General features: G+C 37.2%; 1 protein-coding gene and 1 pseudogene across 1 annotated transcript; both read left to right on the forward strand.

Annotated features, from left to right (window-relative positions):
• Positions 1-1,151: 1,151 nt before the first annotated feature.
• LOC111210334 lies at positions 1,152-14,192 on the forward strand. The gene is made up of 2 exons (XM_022710640.2): positions 1,152-1,593; positions 14,048-14,192. The coding sequence occupies exon 1, from the start codon at positions 1,267-1,269 to the stop codon at positions 1,534-1,536; it is 270 nt and encodes an 89-aa protein (XP_022566361.1). The 5' UTR covers positions 1,152-1,266; the 3' UTR covers positions 1,537-1,593; positions 14,048-14,192.
• LOC106364705 lies at positions 13,713-14,192 on the forward strand (annotated as a pseudogene).
• Positions 14,193-20,077: the final 5,885 nt, after the last annotated feature.

Consider the following 20,077-nt stretch of genomic DNA (forward strand, 5'->3'; position numbering starts at 1 on the left):
TCACATGTACAATCAAGACTTTATCTGGCTCATTCATCTGCAAAATTACCATAGTAAACAGAATAATATTTCAGATCTATAACGGTAATTCCATTCCATCTTTAGTAGGTAAATCAAAAGGTATAATAAATGTACAATCGAGGTTGTAAGCGGAGTTAACTTAAGCTTACCTTATCGAAAGTCAGAGCATTAACTCTGCAACTGCATTCACCTTCTTCACTGTATTTTCTTACTTTTTACACAAATAGACAGACTGTAACAAAATAAAGGACTACACCATATATCAAGATGTCGCTGTTCTACTATCCTCCACATATTTACATAATACAGTAAACCTTATGCAGTTAGAAATGTGTGTGACATGGTCGATTTAATACCCTGAGATCTGCACAGTACGCGGTAAATCATGGCCTTACCTATCTAAGCTTACGTGTACTTACCTTCTTTCCTTCACCGTATACTTGTTGGCGACAGAGTTATAACCGGATGAAAGGAAACACATTTGTTAGTCTCTTAATTATGTCAAAATCATTTCCCTGCACCTAATTAATCTATCAAACTTAGATATTTCGCAAATTCACCCTATTTATAAAACAATTCTGTAGTGTAACAACTTTGTTGATGTTTAGATTTCTTCAGATATATGCTACTGTTTGTAATCCAATAAGCTGAAAATACAATGGCTGGTGTTTATAATCCGAAAACGCAAAGTTAATGCAATAAATAAGGGTTGATATTAATTAAAGACATGACCTATAAAAAAAATAACAAAAACCTGATATATTTTTTTTTGAACTTTACAAAAACCTGATATTTACAAACCAACGAAGGATTAGCCTAAAAAAGAGAATCAATCGAAGGAGTCGAGGAGATATTACAAACTTTTTGTTTATATGGGCACGAATGCCAATATAGTAAGCAAAACCTATTGCGCCTACCTGCACTTGCGGCCATCCCGGATCTCTTAGAAATTAGAATACAATATTAGTCCTTATCCAATTTTTTCAACAGGTGGGGGCACAGTTCACCAAACCAACAAGACAAAAACTTAGGAAAACCAAGGAGAGACAGCGTCTGGTTTTGCACACTAACAAGCGGCTAAAACTCTGATCCTCTGGTTCTATCTATTATATAAATAGAACTCATGGAAGCTCATCTTCTTTCATCAACAACTTTCACAAATCAATTCTCCTTTTTACAAACAAAAAACAAAGCAAGAGTTTCTCTTATTTCTCCAATTAAAAAAAAAAGAAAGAAAGAGAAAAGATGAGTTCAAGAAGCAAAGCATGGTTAGTGGCAGCAACCATCGGAGCCGTGGAGGCCTCGAAAGACCAGTTGGGACTATGCCGGTGGAATTACATGATCCGATCTGTGAATCAACGTATCCGAAACAACGTGAGATCCGCTGCTCGGGCGAACAGGTTCTCTTCTTCGTCCACCATCCCCCGTGCCTCCTGTAAGGAAGGTGAAAAGGCAAAGCAAGCTGAGGAGTCTCTCAGGACCGTCATGTACTTGAGCTGTTGGGGTCCTAATTGATGAAGACAGATTGATCGAGATTTTTACTTTTGCTTTGCCGTCGATTGGATCCGACAGGTTGTATCTATGTGGCGGAGCTGTGAAATCCAAATCCTAAATAGACGCTATGAGTTTTGGGGGTTTTGATGGGTTCTTTCGGGATGCAATCAAATAACGGATTCGAATTGTATAAGGCAAAATGATACTTGTACAGAATTCAGGGATGAATATAAGAGTTTATGTAAATCCTGCATGTTACTGGAAAATATAGAGCTTTCTACTCGTTTAACACATCATACATTTCCACTGTTGTTGATATCGAGCTTGACAATATGCTCTTCCTAAATTGAATTTCTAAGAGGTTTCCCATCAAGCCAAGCTTTACATTCGGTAATAACTTGCTCGGGAAGTTAAAAGACATATGTCACACAAGATAAATTACAGTAACATTAGCATCACTGGATTTTTAATTCTAGGTCATTGGTTTACATAAGGAGTTAAACATCTGAAGTATATTACCAAGGAGTTCGTACCCTACATCTTTTGACAAAAGAAAATAATAAAGGAACAGTTAGTGCGTTCATTTTATTATTGGGGTTTTATTCAATGGTATTTATGAGAATTATTGCCTCTGTTTTGTTGTCTTACTCCAAGTTCTTAATTGCATCCTTACATCTACTAATCTTGGTCATCGTCGCAAGGACTTGTTCAACAAACAAACAAAATGTTATCGCAAGGACCAACTCGTATTGTAGGCAATCGTGATTTGTTGACCAATGCATGTACCTTTTTTGGGTCAAATGCTTGTATTTTTAAACATTTTGGTGGCCAATGGTTTCCCTTATTTATCGGTTTCTAGTTAAAGAATTTTTTTTAGTTTTTCTGGAACAATTTAAAGATTCTCTAGAAGAAATATGGAGTTCTAGTGGAATTTATTTTTAATTTGAGTTTTGCTCTGATGGTTCTTTCAGTGTTTTCTCTCAATTCTTAATAAATTCATTTCTGCTATAAAAGTAATGGAAAAGTCTATATTTATTCATAACATAAGGTTTTCTTATATAGGAGATTACACCGTCAACTATAAATGATAAAGATTACAAATCATAATTTTTTGGTTATGAGTCATCCACAATCTGGTTCATAACACTTTCTTTTAGATGCCATAACCATTTAGAGCTTGTAATGTGCTTTAATGTTATCTCATTAAAACCTTACGAGGAAAACTCAATTGAGACAAAACCATGGTGAAGGAAAAAGAGTAACAACACACATTACTCCCCCTGATTTGGACATTAATGAAGGTCCCTTGGACCTCTCCAATTTTCTGCAATCTGTGGGTGATGAAGATCTTGGGCATAATATGCTTCGTCCTCGAACATGATAGTTGGTTCTTCTTTACCATCGGCCATGCCACAATCTGATCGAACATATTGAGTCATCGACTTCAAATACACACACACGAAATCTTGGATGATGTTGCTGTGATATGCGTGTACCACCATGTGTAAAGCATAACCTGTCTGAAAACAAATCAACAAAACCAAATAACCCCTCTTTGGGCTGGTTAGTATAAAATAAACTAAAATCAAAGGTTTCTTCATCGTCCTTCTTATGGACCAATCAGATCAGTGTCTAAAACAAGACTTCTGCATCGTCCATCTCAGGAATAAATGGATTTCTTTATCGTCCACCTTTGGACTGAATGGATCAGTGTCCAAAACAAGTGATCTCACGCCCATGTACTAGATAATGGGTGAGACTGGTCCATATTAAATCTCTTGAGTACCATTTTCTGTATATATACTATTTGATGCACAAGGATTTCATTGTTAATGTACTCAAGCTGTAATCCCAAACAAAACTTTGTTTTCCAAGATCTTTCATCTCAAACTCTTTTTTGAGATATTCAACTGTTTGGGAAATTGTATCCAGAGGTTCCTAGGATATTCAGATCATATACTTTGATGATTATCAATATTGTTCTCGAGAACTTGTTGTACTTTCAGCTCAATACCCTCTAGTACTTTCATTATCCAGTGGACCATATAAATATGTAGTCACTACATCAACTTGCTCAAGTCTAATTTTCTCTCTTATATAGCCAGACTTATGAGAAATTTAAAAGTAGTTGCATCCACCACATGAGACTATGTCTCCTCATAATCTATTACTGGTCTTTGTGAGAATCCTTGTGCAACATCAGCTTTATATCTCACGATTTCTATTCCTTACAAGACCCATTTATATCCACTGGTTTTAACATCATATGGCGTCTTAATCATATGGCCAAATACGCATTTCTTCCTTAAACTATTTAACCCCACGTTTCCATTCAATCTAATCTGTTCTACGAGTGTGCACTCTTATATTGACGTGGGTTCATGATCCTCGCTTATATTCATAAATTCAAGTGCTACCTTGTATGCAAATAAATCATCTTATGTCGACATTCCTTATTGGTTCCATTATGTTCCAGACATGATATAATCGATTGAGATTCATTATTATCAGGACCTTTAATACTTTGCAGCTTGGCGTCCCAAGCTACATTGTTTGGTACCTGTACCTTAGAGCCGGCCGGCCTTATCTCCATGTCTGGGATGGTTTCCTTAGTAACCTCGGATTTGGATTTTGATTATCATGCTCTGCACATTTCTTTTGTTTCCGAGGATTCTTATCTTTTGGAACCTATTTGGTCTACCACGTTTCATACGTTGTCTAGACTCTGTAGAAACTTTACTGTGTCTCTTCTTGGACATCAAATTCGTTGGTGCTTTACAAGCTGGTTTATCTATGACTTAGTCATTCTTTTTCGGGTCAGCAAATGTGTCTGGCATTTGATTAGCTAGCTTTGTAAATGTATAATCTTTGGACGTCTATTTCACATTCTTTAGTCTGAGGATCTTGCCAAGACATTGATGGTTGATTCCATTCTATTTCTTTTACCATTCTTTTACCAGCTTTATTATTTTTTTCTCCTCCTAGTCTTAAAATAATCTGTGTACCTGGCCTCAAATATAATCACCCATAGTTGGCTCAAAGTACTTTATTATTGTGGGAGAATCATATCCAACATATATCCCCATCCTCCTTTTGAGGTCCCATCTTAGTTCTCTGTGGTGGAGCTAGTACATAGATAGCACATCCAAATGTCTTATGATGGGGTATGTCTGGCTCTTGACCCGTTAATAATTGTGATAGGGGATATCTATGCTCACTAAATGGCCTGATGTGTATTAACTTAGGTGCATGTAAATTTCGTGTGGCTCAAGCTGTGAATGGGAGTTTTGACCTCATAAGTTATGGTCTATCAATCAGCTATTTGTGTTTTAAAAGATTTCGGCCAAGCCATTCTTGGTATGGACATGTATCACAGAATTGTCCACACTTACCCCCATGGACATACTATAATCATTTAAACGCTTGGGACAAGTATTCACCAGTATTATCTAGACATATAGTCTTTATTTATGAAAAAGGGGCTCGTAGCCGTTTTACTGGTGATGGCCTAATGAGTTTTCCTTGTGTACATGCTACACATGTGAAATTCTTTGGGATAACTCTTCTTATCTTTTAATGTGTGCCTTTTGAATATCAATTTCTGCATCATGTTTGGACCAGGATGGCCAATCAGGTCGTGCCATAAAGTGCATATTTTCGCAGGCTTTTAGCCTCTATCATACTGATCTATGCATAGTCTAGGTCAGTAGAAAATGCATGTATAGTCTTTAGGACTTATTAAGGCCTTGGGCAATTTTATACATATATCTGAAGGAACTCTTTGTTTCCTTCCCCCATTGTTTCAATATTTCATTCTTATATCTTTAAAACTCAATAGGCTGCTCTTGCTCTTAGAGCTGGGTGAATATCAGGCATTACTATTTTCTAGATGCATACCCTTAGGCAATAATATATTAGCCTAGCCATAGTCTTCTTTCAGATTGGCGATACCTGCTTTAGTACTTATATTGGCGTTTTTCAGTGTACTCATATAGAAAAATCATTCATTCATTTAATCTAAGCAGACAATGTAATAGAAATAAATTCAAGGAGATAAAAATCAGAGAAAACATACAAGCAAAGCAATCACACAAGTTTGATGTCGAAATCAGATTATCAACTTGATTCTTTTAGGCAATCATAAGTCTCATATTCCATAAGATCATCTTGATCATGTTCGAAATTATTTTCACCATCTTTATAGACCAAGTGGGTTTCAGGATTCTTCCCTTTCAGACTCTCTTTGATAGAGGTCACAAAAATGTTTGGGAGTCCTTCATATCTTAGCCCAATGGTTCCCCATTCCACATCTATGGCACACTGATTTGGTCGAGCTTTGTGGTTTAAAGGATATACCACGGCCACTGCCTTGACCATGGCTCAAATTGGGTTGATACCCACGGCCTCTGCCATAGTGATTCCCACGGCCAAATGTGTTATAGTGGCCATGGCCACGTCCTTTCCACCCTCCACGGCCATGACCGTGTGGTCTATCATTCTGGACGTGGTTACCTTTTTTTTCTTCTGCGGCCTTATTGGTATCAGGTAATGGGGTTAATCCAGGAGGTCTCAATTCACTGTTTCTCATCAGTAATCCATTATTTTTGCCCAGCTAGCAATAGACTCATCCACGGACTTATAGTCCTGGATTCTGGGATTCCTCCAATCAAATAGGGCCTTTGGTAATAACACCGTTCTTTGGTGATCATATCTCGATTTTTAACTCTGTCCAAAGGTCTAGAGGATTCTCTATAGTCAGATACTGATCTTTGAGACTCTTAATAAGATGATGGCTAATAATTAATATTGGCTTGTATCAATCTTTCTCATTGGCATTGTTGCCTTCTATGATACATTCACCAAGTCTTTTTGACTTTAGGATAATCTTTGTATCCAATGCCCACCGTAAATAATTATCTCCAGAGAGATTGAGGGCAGCAAAATCCAAGTTGATTTTCGACATCTCAAATCATATATCACTCAATATTTAGGTATAATTTTTATGCGGCCTTACTCTTAAAAACAATCAATTCGGATTTCAATCTTGTGAGGACAATGAGACTATCAATCTTAAAGGCATGTAATCAATCAGTCAATTTCTAGCAAGTCTCAGCAATACTATTTCTATGTGCTCATAATATTATGGTTTATCAAGACTAGCAAAAACGGATTCAATTAATTATGCAATTAGGGTTTAACAATCAATGGATTTTAGCAAGACTAGTAAAAAGATTTATTAATCACTCAATCAGTTTCAAAGATGATTTTATCAATACTAGAATATAGATTTCAATCATGAATTTCAATGAATCAGTTTCAAAGCTGATTTTAGCAATACTAGAATATAGATTTCAATCATGAATTTCAATGAATCAGTTTCAAGGCTGATTACTATTTAGCATAAACCATATGTAAATAATTTATCTAGTATCTGAATTTATCAAACCTCAAAAACATATAATCAGATCAATCAATTTAATCGAACTTAGCATACAATCTTAAACCTCAAGACATTAGATTTTATCATAAATCTATCAACCTAGCATACAGATTCTCAATTCTCAAAGACATCTAAATCAGATCAATATAACCTATCATACGGATTATTTAGGGTTTCTATTTAAAACAGATCAGATTACAAAACTATCAATCCTAGCAGATGATATTAAACCTCAAGAATCATGCAATCAGATCATTCGGATTTTAAACAAGTAAACCTCAATCAATCTATCAAGCTATCAGATTATATAAGCAAAGCAAGCTAGCAATCTATCAGATTCAATCAATGTTTTAACAGGCTGATCGGTTTAAACAATTTTAAATCAGATGAAAAATTAACCAAGCAGGATGAGAAAATAAATCTACCAATTTAACGGTCAAACAATTCTAGCAACATAGCATCAGATTCAATCAGATTTAAAACCTCAATGATCAAAACCGAAAACAGTTTTGATTTCAAAATATTCGATTAGGGTTTTAATATGTGATTTGATAATTATAGTATAATTAATTTTGATACTTATATTATTTAGGGTTTATAGATATAGGATTAGGGTTTATCGGATTTTAACTTGTAAAAACCGATTTTGGGTTTTAATCACGTAGGAACATGATTTAGGGTTTGGGGTATCGAACTTTTTGAGCTTCGATGTACTCAATTAGGATTTTTGATCTATTACCCTATGGTTTTGATTCATAAAGATTAGGGTTTTAGGGTTTCATTCTTTATCAATCAATCCATGTTCGATTATGGGTTCTTAGGTTTTGAATTACCTTTTAACCTTAGATGATTGTTTAATCGGACCACCAAAGGAGTTGAGCCGTGAGATGGACACGAACGGGATGCGAGCTGGAATGGATCGAGTCGCGGACATCCTTTGTTGCTTGATCGGGAACGCCTTGATCATCGGACGCGAGCTGTCTGATGCTGTCGCGAACGAGGAAGATGTCGCATGCTGGAGCTGCTCTCGGGTCGCGAACGTCTGAGTTAAGATCAGGAACGCCTTGGGCTGAAGCTGATCGGGGACGCGAGCTGGAACAGATGCGGGAACAAGAGACGCGATCGAGGTTTAGGGTTCGTCGGATCGCCGGCTAGGGTTAGGGTTTTAGGGGTTTTCGATTTGGGTATTAGCTTAGGGATTTAGAGTTTCGTGCTGATAACGTGTTATAAAAGTAATGGAAAGGTCTATCTTTATTCATAACATAGAGGTTCTTTATATAGGAGATTACACCGTCATAGATAAATGATAAAGATTACAAATCATAATCTCTTGATCCATCCACAATCTGGTTCATAACAACTTCTATACTTTTTGTTTAGTTTTTGTTTTTTGGGAACGCAATTTTTTTATTAAAACTCAATTTGGGTGACTACAAAAGAAGAGGGAATTTTGCATCCTCTTCAATAAAAGAAAGAAGCTACAACACTAGAAATAAGTCGGATAAGTCTTCATATAAAGATGACAGAAAATGCAAAACAAATTTTGAATGTGTCGAGAGAGCCTTCACGACATAGTCGTACAGCTGAGAAATAGTCACAAATGACGTTGAGATCCAGTCCACACCTACGAAAAAAACCGAAGTAATCTCGGTTGCCTCTTCTGGTTCCGTACGGACCGCTACACAAGAAGACAAACCGGTGTGTAAACTGAAGCTAAAACTAGAATATTACTCCGAGGAAGCATCTTCTTTCATGAAAAGAAAGTATGATAGTGACATAGATAAACCCGATGAACCCACCGGTAATATGAACTTCTTCAGAAAAGAGAAATATGACTTTATGCTCGAATTAAAAGCCTCGGGAACCCCCAGAAATCTTTAACATCCTAGCCAAATAACACCAATCACCAAAATCAATCATCATCTTCAAGTATATGAGATTTGGTGGGCTAGAATGAGTGACGATATAATCAGCAAACGGTTCGTGACTGTGACCCTAAAACAAAAGCTTCTCTTCACGAAAATCCAAGACTCCCAGATTAAGATTTTTTGTTGATTCTTGATTGGACTGTATGCCTTCACTCCTTCACCATGTGCTGCATTCTCTAAGAGAAAACCAAACCTAAACTGAAAAAGAGAGAACTACTCTGCAAACCCTAAGAGCCAACCCCTACTGCCTTCTATGCCTAGCCAACCTCACGTCAAATTTGGCTCAACATCTACCTATATTTTCCAACTTTTATTTACACATGATCATCTCCACATCACGGATTGACCACATATATAGGCTCGAAGTAGTATCATCTAGGTGAACTCGAGGGCTACCTCATTACCTTATCAACCTAATGTGTACTCAAACCAAAACTCCAATGAGATTAATTTCTTTCAACCGTACTTGGAATAAATGAATCTTCTCTTAAACTACATTGTTACAAGAGACAAGATCCGAGAGGGATACAAGACCTAAGCAAGCATAACTATTTCAAAACGTCGTTATAGTCACCACAAGATTGGAATGAGCTTCATGGACCTCTAACTCCTATACCATTGTGCATTCTAGATTAGATCCTCTCCCACCGGCTGTCAATGTCGCTGAACACTAAGACAAATCGACGGAAACCGAGGAAACCATAGTGAAGGAAAATTTGGACTTTGACATAAACTACATCACCCATCCACATAGTCCACAACCTTTAAGAGTGTGGATTCCAACCATCAGTTGGCTCAAAATACCCAATCCAACGTTGGGATGTTAAAATCCACCACAAACCATCACCAAAGTCTAGCACCTCAGTTAACGACTTCTTGAGTTATAGACCTTGAATGTGTGCCCCTGAAAACAGGTGAACAAGCCTCTTGTCTTCCCATCACTCTTCAGAGGATTGTTTAATCACGTTTATACATAGGGATGTTATGAACCTTCTACACTCTAATCGCCAATGCCTTGTCTCCTAGATTGTACTGAGATGGAAATGCTATGACCGGAGAAAAACAGAGAAGTTGAAGCGATTCGTCTAAACAACATTTGCTCAAAGACGAAGGCTGCTCCCATCAGACGAGTAGACTACACGCGCCATAGTCAGAAGACCCCCACTGACACACTAAGACGGAGAACACATGCATGCTCCTCTTCAAACATAAACCGTCGAGGACTTTCCCAGACGAGGTTGAGTGGCCACCCCCAAACAAAAAAAAAATCGGAGACATACCACCAGGAACCACCGTCTCGCACCATAAGATAGTGATCTCCCAACCTTGGAAGAAGGTAGATCCGTAGATGAGGCTCCTCACGCCATCTGCCATCGTAAGAAAATCATCAGAATCTTAAAAAAAGAAGACTAAGAAGGGTTATTGGTACGTGAATTCTCAGCAACTTTAAATTTTTTGAGATTCCATTGTTATTGGTTATTGAATTTCAAAAATCTTAAGAGAATACATTCTTATTCGTTTAAGAATTTTCAAAATCCATTCAAATCCCTTGTTATTCAAAAAGTTTGGTTATTATTGATTCTCTAATTCTAACTAAATCTAGTGTTGTTATTGGGAGATGAATTTTATTCATTTTTACTCGACTTTCAAAATATCATATGTATCCATGTGATTTTCAAAATTCATACGATAAAAAAACTAGAAAACAAAATAATTACACTTACCAAATATCTATTGAACTTTAAATCCAAATTATATATCCAAAACTATAATTCATTACATTTTATATACTTTTACATTTTTGGGTATATAATTCTTTTTACATATTTTTATCATTTTTGAATATATATTTGTAATTATAAATATTTAAAAATAAAATAAAAATTTAAAATAGTTTCAAAAAAAAAATTTGAATTTTTAGAAAAGAAGAAAATTTGACAAAAAAAATTGAAACAAAATCAAAAAATCATTTAAAAAATATTAAAAAAATTGAATTAAAATCATATAATCCGAAATTAAAAAACATAAATCTGACAAAAGTTTCGAGTCCCAAAAGTCGAGTATCCCTTACGCAAGCACTCCTTCTACCTTGCCACAACTCCAGAAAACGCCGAAAACTGATGACTTTCGTTCTTCGCGATCAGATTTAGGGTTTTGTGTTTCCTACCGAATAAGTGAATTGATTACATTATGACTAGGATAAGATCCGCGCCTTGCGCAGGGTTAGGCAATGAAGTTGAGATTTTTTAAACTGGACATGATTCAATATTTTGAACATCCAAAGAAACCGTACATGGGTAATGTTTTTTAAAAAAAACATCCAAACCTTAACATCGCACAGAACCATATCAATGGTCTCACCACCACCACCAGTTGTTTGTTTCCACAATCGAATAACCTTCACCTTGATCGTCCAGCTGGTTTTGAACGGTTTCAAATCGACAATAGAAGTAACAGATGACATATTTTGTGAATCGATTGTTTGTTCTTATTGGCAGTGTTGCAATATGATGTGCTCAACCAATGGTGAAAACCGATCTTTTCTTATAGTAATATATTTTAGGTTAAATGAGTCGATGATTAAGAAAAAATCTAATATTGCATTTAGGGTTTGACTGGTTCAAACGCAGCGGTTGTGGTTGCGGCTGCGGGAGTTTGTGGATGCGGGCGGTTGCGGTTTCTAGCTGTTTTAAGAGATTTGTACGACTGGTACTGCGGTTAAAAATTGGTGTGTTTGCGGGTGACTTATGACTGGTTAACTACCAAATGCGGTAATAGTCAAATAATAAATTAACAATATTTAAATTGAATATAATTATAAAAATATCAAAAATCATAAAATTATAATAAATATAAAATTTCTATTTAGAAAGTTATAATTTTAATTTTTGAAAATTTATTGAAATTGTTTTTATTATAAAATTTTATAATATTAATTAAAATATAATAGATATATTTTAATATTTTCATAATTTCAATTTAATTTTTTTATTAAATATTTTTACTTTTGTATATATATTGTTTAAAAAAAAATAAAAAATTTTACCCTCCCACAACCGCCCGCAACCGCAAACGCTAGCTGGAGCCAGCTTTTGAATTTATGAGATTCGGAGCGGTTTGAGGCGGTTTAAAGCGATTTGAGTGATTGTTGCAAACTGCCGACAACCGCTACCAACCGCAAAAGCTGCGTTTGCGGGTGGTAGCGGGAAAACCAGTCGCCCCCTTAATAAACATTAACTAAATTCCCTTAAAAAATTGGAATGTTTTACCTTGGTGAGAAAGTTTTCCATTTTACTTAGGGACTTGCCGTCATAGATTTTTTTAGAACCCTCTAGCAAGTAAAAATATCTTTTCTAGTAAAAATCATACCATTATTATTTTTTTTTTTTGTAAAAAAGCCATAAAAATCATACCATTATTATTACATATTTAGTTTTCCGTAAGTGCTCCAATCTATATTTAATCAAGCCTTGGGGATTAAGTTTTACCATATTCAATTTATTTTTCCATATCCTTATAATTCAGAAGTGTGCATGCCAAATTTATTCAACTTTCGACGATAAACCATGTCAAAATCCCGGTTTGCGAGAATTCAAATGATACTCATACCGACTGTTTTATTTCACATATGGTTCGGTTCTAATTAAAATTATAAACCGGCCACCAGCTATACCTTGATCAAAACTCTGTTATTTACAAAACACTATTGACATAACTTCTATGGTTTCTTTCCAACTTGTTCATTTGATTGTGTATTTTTAATTAGAACCAGATACATGAGCACTTAATCCCAACGTCTGACTTAGACACGATACATGACGCCATGGCAACCAACTATCGACAGTTCCATGGTCTACGCTAATTATTGTTCATGACGTCTTCTTAGCAAACTATTCTGAGTAATAAAAGCTTCAGAACCATACGGATTACTTTCGATAGACGTGGCCACGAGACAGTATCAACTTTACTGTATGAATTTTTTTTATTAGGGATGAAACGCTTCGTTTATACAGTGTTTGATCGTTTTTAAATTATGTGTTTCTTTCGTTATATTACATGAGCCTTTTTTTTTAAATATCGATGGATATGGTCACATTCTCTAGCATTTAATCATGGACTCACCAATTTCTCAATTGATTATGCAGCTGACACGTCACCTTAATTAACATCCTAATTGATTGACATCTAAGATGGGCTATTTTTTTAATTAATACAAAATTGAGGTTACAATTTTTCAAATGTTCCTCAATTAATATATAAGAGATATATTTGTTAAAAACCGTAAATCTTTGTAATATTAAATCTTCCATAGTGTAATCAATTCACATATCGAAGGATTAGTTACAAACTGATGACAATAGAAGGATTAGTTTAAAAATCAAGGGAAGGATTAGTTTTACAAAATCATTCAAATAGATTAGTTTCAAAAAAAGAAATCAATCGAAGGAGTTATTAGTGAATTTGTTTTTTCAGGTAAGCACAAGCAACAAATGTAATACAGAAAAACCAGGTGCGCATAGCTACACTTGTGGATCTCTTAGGATACAATATTAGTCCTTATCCAATTTGTCAACATGTGGGCACAATGGTAATAACTAGTCAATTCACAAAACCAACAAGACAAAAACTTAGGAAAACCAAGGGGAGACAGCGTCTGGTTTTGCACACTAACAAGCGGCTAAAACTCTGATCCTCTGGTTCTCTCTATTATATAAATAGAACTCATGGAAGTTCATCTTCTTTCATCAACAACTTTCACAAATCAATTCTCCTTTTTACAAACAAAAAATAAAGCAAGAGTTTCTCTTATTTCTCCAATTAAAAAAAAGAAAGAAAGAGAAAAGATGAGTTCAAGAAGCTAAGCATGGTTAGTGGCAGCAACCATCGGAGCCGTGGAGGCCTCGAAAGACCAATTGGGACTATGCCGGTGGAATTACATGATCCGATCTGTGAATCAACGTATTCGAAACAACGTGAGATCCGCTGCTCAGGCGAATAGGTTCTCTTCTTCATCCACCATCCCGCTTGCCTCCTGCAAGGATTGTGACAAGGCAAAGCAAGCTGAGGAATCTCTCAGGACCGTCATGTACTTGAGCTGTTGGGGTCTTAATTGATGAAGACTCGAGATTTTTACTTTTGCTTTGCCGTCGATTGGATCCGACAGATTGTATCTATGTGGCGGAGCTGTGAAATCAAAATCCTAAATAGACGCTATGAGTTTTGGGTTTTTAGCAGATTTTAATTGTACAAGGCACAAATGATACTTGTACAGATTGCAGAGATGAATATAAAAGTTTATGTTCTTGTTACTGGAAAAAAATATTTATGTACATCTCAAGATTTCGCATCAAGACAAGCTTTCCTTAATACATTTACATAAGTTAGTTATTTATGTTATTACACAAAGAGTTGTAACTCTTCATGTTGTGTCTTTTAGTATAAAGAGTTGTGTCTCTTATACTTGTACTGATTCGATCTCTATAAAAAGATCAATCATCTGTTGTAAACACAACACCGAATCTCAATAATACAAAAGTATTTTCAGAAAATTTTATAAGCCTGAAACGTCTATCTTATTCTTTCTCTCGAACTCGTGTGTAACACACTATGATCATTGTGTAACACAAGCGGTTGGTAAAAGATTAACATGGTATCAGAGCTTTACGTTTGAGAGGACAAAGAACAAAGCACTAGTAAGAGAAACACTTGGCGTGGAGAAAAGGAGGCTAGAGGATTTTGTCATACGATTTCAGAATCACTTGAAACGATGAAGAATCAAGTAATCCCCATATTTGATGGAGAGAAGTACGACTTCTGGAGCATTAAGATGGTAACCATTCTCAAGACCAGGAAGTTATGGTCTGTGGTTGAAGAAGGCGTAGCAGCCCCACCAGCACAAGTGGATGAAACCCCTGAAACAGCAAGGGCAAGATCGCTTAGAGAAGAAGCGATGATGAACGATACATTGGCTTTGCAAATCTTGCAAACTGCTGTATCGGATCATATCTTCTCACGGATTGCAGCAGCATCAACATCCAAAGAGGCGTGGGATGCATTGAAGGAAGAGTATGAAGGCTCTCCTCAAGTTCGTTTGATTAAACTTCAAACATTGCGAAGGGAGTATGAGAATCTGAAGATGTATGAGAATGAAGACATTAAGGTCTTCACAGATAAGATAGTTGAATTGGCAAATCAACTAACTTATCATGGTGAACAGAAGTCGGATGTTCAACTTATACAGAAGATACTCATCTCTCTCCCAGCCAAGTTCGATAGCATAGTCAGTGTGTTGGAGCAAACAAGCGATTTGACTTCAACAAAGATGACAGAATTGATCGGGATCTTGAAGGCTCATGAAGCAAGGCTGGCTGCAAGAGAAGAAAGCACCAGTGAAGGAGCATTCGATGCTCGTGTTAAACACAAAAATTCTGGTGTTACACAAGACAACTCAAAGCACCAGGGAGGCAAGAAGTGGTGCGGTTTCTGCAAGAAGAACAACCACAATGAGAGCGAGTGTCTGAGGAAATAGAAGAAGGATGATTCAAAGAAGGATCACAGAAGTAACATGGAGTGTTACAATTGTGGCAAGTTAGGCCACTTTGCAAATCAGTGCTACTCAAAGAAGAAAGAGAAGGCACATGTGAGTCTCGAAGAAGACTCAAATGAAGATCACATGTTGTTCAGTGCGAGCGAAGCATCAACAACAGTGATGGAAGATGCCTGGTTAGTAGACAGTGGAGCAACTAATCATATGACAAAGGAGGAGAGTTACTTCTCAACACTTGATAGGAGTATCAAGGTTCCAATAAAGATTGGAAATGGAAGCACAGTCATGACAGCCGGTAAAGGAGACATTACCGTCATGACTAAAGGTGGCAAGAAGACCATCAGAAATGTATTCTTGGTTCCGGGTTTGGCGAAAAATTTGTTGAGTGTTCCACAAATTGTTTCAAGCGGATACCGGGTGAGTTTCCAAGAGAAGAGATGCATCATAGATGATGCAAAAGGAAGGAGGATAATGGATATCCCAATGACTCACAAAAGCTATCGAATCAGGATGAGTTCGGCTCAGGTAGAAGAAGCCATGAGCGCTAGTGAGCAAGGAAAGATGGAGACATGGCACAAGAGACTTGGTCATGTAGGCGACAAAAGGTTGCAACAAATGCAAGACAAAGACTTGGTAAAGGGATTACCAAAGTTTAAAGTCAAGAAGGAAGCATGTGAGGCGTGTAGACTTGGAAAGCAATCACGCAAAAGCTTCCCAAAGGAATCTCAAACTAAGACAAGAGAGAAGCTTGAGATTGTACATACGGATGTATGTGGGCCGATGCAGCATCAGTCTGTTGATGGAAGCCGATACTTTTTGCTATTTTTGGATGATCATACTCACATGTGTTGGGTATACTTCATGAAGCAAAAGTCAGAGACTTTCTCACTGTTCAAGAAGTTCAAAGCAATGGTGGAGAAGCAATCGGATTGTACCATCAAGACGCTGAGATCAGATGAAGGTGGTGAGTTCACTTCACGAGAATTCAACCGGTTCTGTGAAGAAGAAGGAATCAATAGGCAAGTCACCTTGCCTTATTCACCACAACAAAATTGTGCAGCAGAGCGCATGAATAGGACTTTGGTGGAGATGGCTAGATCGATGTTGGCAGAGCAAGACTTACAGCTCAAGTTATGGGCAGAAGCGGTATACACTGCCTCATATCTTCAAAACCGTCTGCCATCAAAGGCAATAGAAGAAGATGTCACTCCTATAGAGAAGTGGTGTGGACACAAGCCAGATGTGTCACACATGAGAATTTTTGGTAGCATATGCTACATACATGTCCCGGATCAAAAGAGGAGGAAGCTAGACGTCAAGGCAAAGCGTGGAGTCTTTGTTGGATATAGCAACCAATCCAAAGGCTATAGAGTTCTCATCCTGGAGAATGAGAAGATTGAAGTATCAAGAGATGTCGAGTTTGAAGAAAGCAAGAAGTGGGATTGGAAAAGGCAACATGAGGTGAGGAAGACATTGGAGTTGTCTATGGAAGACTCTCACTCGCCTGAAGGACAAACCGAAGGTGCATTCAGCCCTGAGGAACAAAAGGTGCATCTAGTCCCGAGGAACAATTTGGAGGTACTTTCAGTCCTATTCTCTTTCAAAATGATAATCATGATACTAGTAGTGGAGATGAAGAAACTTCTGAGGCACCAAAGAAGTTCAAGTCCATGGTTGATATCATGGAAAGGGCACCGAGAGTAGAGCTTGATGAAGTGGCTCAAGCAATAGAAGCTTGTCTTCATGCAAATGAAGAACCATACACTTATGATGAAGCGTGTGGTACCAAGGAATGGAGAGAAGCGATGAATAAGGAGATAGCCATGATTGAGAAGAACAAGACGTGGGAACTAGTGGACAAGCCAAAGAAGAAGAATGTGATAAGTGTGAAGTGGATCTACAAGATCAAGACCGATGCAAACGGCAATCACATCAAGCACAAGGCGCGGCTAGTTGCAAGAGGGTTCTCTCAAGAGTATGGTGTTGACTACCTTGAGACGTTTGCTCCTGTCTCAAGACATGATACAATACGAGCCATACTTGCATATGCGGCTCAGATGAAGTGGCGATTGTATCAGATGGATGTGAAGTCAGCCTTTCTCAATGGCGACCTCAAGGAAGAAGTGTATGTCACACAACCGCCTGGGTATGTGACACACGGGAAAGAACACAAGGTGTTAAGGCTACACAAAGCTTTATATGGTTTAAAGCAAGCCCCAAGGGCATGGTATGGAAGAATAGATTCATACTTTCTTCAAAACGGTTTTGAGAGGAGTATGAATGATGCGGCTTTATACATCATGAAGCAAGGAGGAGATGTGTTGATCGTGAGTCTATATGTGGATGATATAATCATCACAGGAAGCAACATCCAGAGCATCAACACATTCAAGGAGAACATGAAGAAAGAATTCGAGATGGTGGATCTTGGATTATTGAACTACTTTCTTGGAATGGAAGTAATTCAAGACAATGGAGGCATATTTCTTTACAAGAAAAGTATGCAAACAAACTTGTAGACAAGTTTGGGATGCGAGACAGCAAGAGTGTAAGCAACCCACTTACACCACAAGGAAAAGGAGTTGAGGATGACAAGGAGTATGGAGATCCGACTAAGTATAGAAGCATCGTTGGAGGGCTTTTGTACTTGTGTGCATCAAGACCTGATGTGATGTATGCAAGCGCCTATCTCTCAAGATACATGTCATCACCCCGCATGAAGCACTACCAAGAAGCCAAGAGGGTGTTAAGATATGTCAAAGGAACATCAAACTTTGGAGTGTACTTCACAAGCGTGAAAGAACCAAGACTTCTAGGCTACACAGACAGCGATTGGGGTGGTTCTAAAGAAGACAAGAAAAGCACTTCAGGTTATGTGTTTACTCTTGGATCAGCCATGTTTTGTTGGCAGTCAAGCAAGCAACAAACAGTGGCGCAATCAACAGCTGAAGCGGAGTACATAGCCGTGTGTGCAGCAGCAAATCAAGCAGTGTGGTTACAAAGACTATTTGAAGACTTTGGTCAGAAGTTTGAAGAGGCATTCCGATCTTATGTGACAACAAATCAGCAATAGCAATTGGGAAGAATCCAGTGCAACACAGAAGGACGAAGCACATAGAGATCAAATACCATTTCGTGAGGGAAGCTGAGCAGAAAGGAATCATTGAACTGAAGTATTGCAAAGGGGATGATCAACTCGCAGACATTCTCACAAAGGCATTGGGCGGTTCAAGATTTGAAGATCTAAGGAAGCAGCTTGGAGTCAAGTCGATATATGATTAAGGAGGAGTGTTAAACTATATAATCTAATCTCTCCTTAATACATTTACATAAGTTAGTTATTTATGTTATTACACAAAGAGTTGTAACTCTTCATGTTGTGTCTTTTAGTATAAAGAGTTGTGTCTCTTATACTTGTACTGATTCGATCTCTATATAAAGATCAATCATCTGTTGTAAACACAACACCGAATCTCAATAATACAAAAGTATTTTCAGAAAATTTTATAAGCCTGAAACGTCTATCTTATTCTTTCTCTCGAACTCGTGTGTAACACACTGTGATCATTGTGTAACACAAGCGGTTGGTAAAAGATTAACAATAGCATGCTCTATAATGCTTGGGAAGTCAAAGACGTTAGTCACACACAGAACGGACAGATAGGATCAGTAGGACTTAAAGAAGCAGTTAGTGACTTCATGTCATCATTGGCGTTTGAGTTTTGAGAATTATAGCATCTGTTTTATTTTTCCCTTATTACTCCACCTTCTTATTTACACTCTCACATCTAGTAATCTTTGTTATCCCAAGGACTAATAACTCGCAAGCATTCTAGACTCTGATGTTTGGTCTATGTTTGTTCCTTTAACCACTATGTGAAGATCCTGCTGACCTATTTTGCATACATTAGAGCATCTCCATCGGTGTTTCTAAGATGGGTTTTAAGAAAATAAAAAAATAAATCAAAAAGGATAATAAAAGAGAGAACCGGTGTTAGAGGGATTATTAGAGTTGGTAAGAGACGACACGTGGCACGTTTCTATTCGACCTCGCCTTTATGACTCTCTCTTCTTCGTCGGGGAATCTCACCGAAAATCCCTTCTTTCTCTTTCTCCTCCAATCTCGATCTTTTCTGGCGATTTTAATCTCGATCCTCGTCGGGGTTACGATTGATTCTGGAATCAAAGACGATTTCTTTCTCATCCAAAAACAAGTCACTCCATCTTCTCTCTGAATTCAAAGACGATTGTGTTCTATTTCACCGAAGAGCCTCAAAAGAAGAAGGAAAGATAGAGAAAGAGAAGAAGTCGAAGATGGATTGAAAGACGAAGCAGATGATCTTCTCAGGCTTCTGTAAACATTTCTCCTTCGATCCTGTAAGTGAAGAAAGCTCTCACCCTTTTTTTACTGATTTTGTTTAGGGTATCGGTTAGAAGCTGAGCTTGTTGTGTATCGAATGGAACTATCAAAGGAACTTTTTTTTATCAATGTTTAGACTTGTATTGTTGTTGCATGCATCATCGAGGTAAAAGATTTGTTCTTGATCAGTGTTTATTAATTTGCATCATTCAGGTCAAAGATTTGTTCTTTACCTATTGGGTTTTGAATTGATTTGTCAAAGATTTGTTCTTGATCAGTGTTTATTA

The sequence above is a fragment of the Brassica napus genome, chromosome C6 (genome assembly GCF_020379485.1).
Source record: "Brassica napus cultivar Da-Ae chromosome C6, Da-Ae, whole genome shotgun sequence".
In the NCBI taxonomy this organism is placed as follows: Eukaryota; Viridiplantae; Streptophyta; class Magnoliopsida; order Brassicales; family Brassicaceae; genus Brassica; species Brassica napus.

Coding starts and splice junctions, on each gene's coding strand:
- LOC111210334 (XM_022710640.2), top strand. CDS start 1,267: ATGAGTTCAAGAAGCAAAGCATGGTTAGTGGCAGCAACCATCGGAGCC.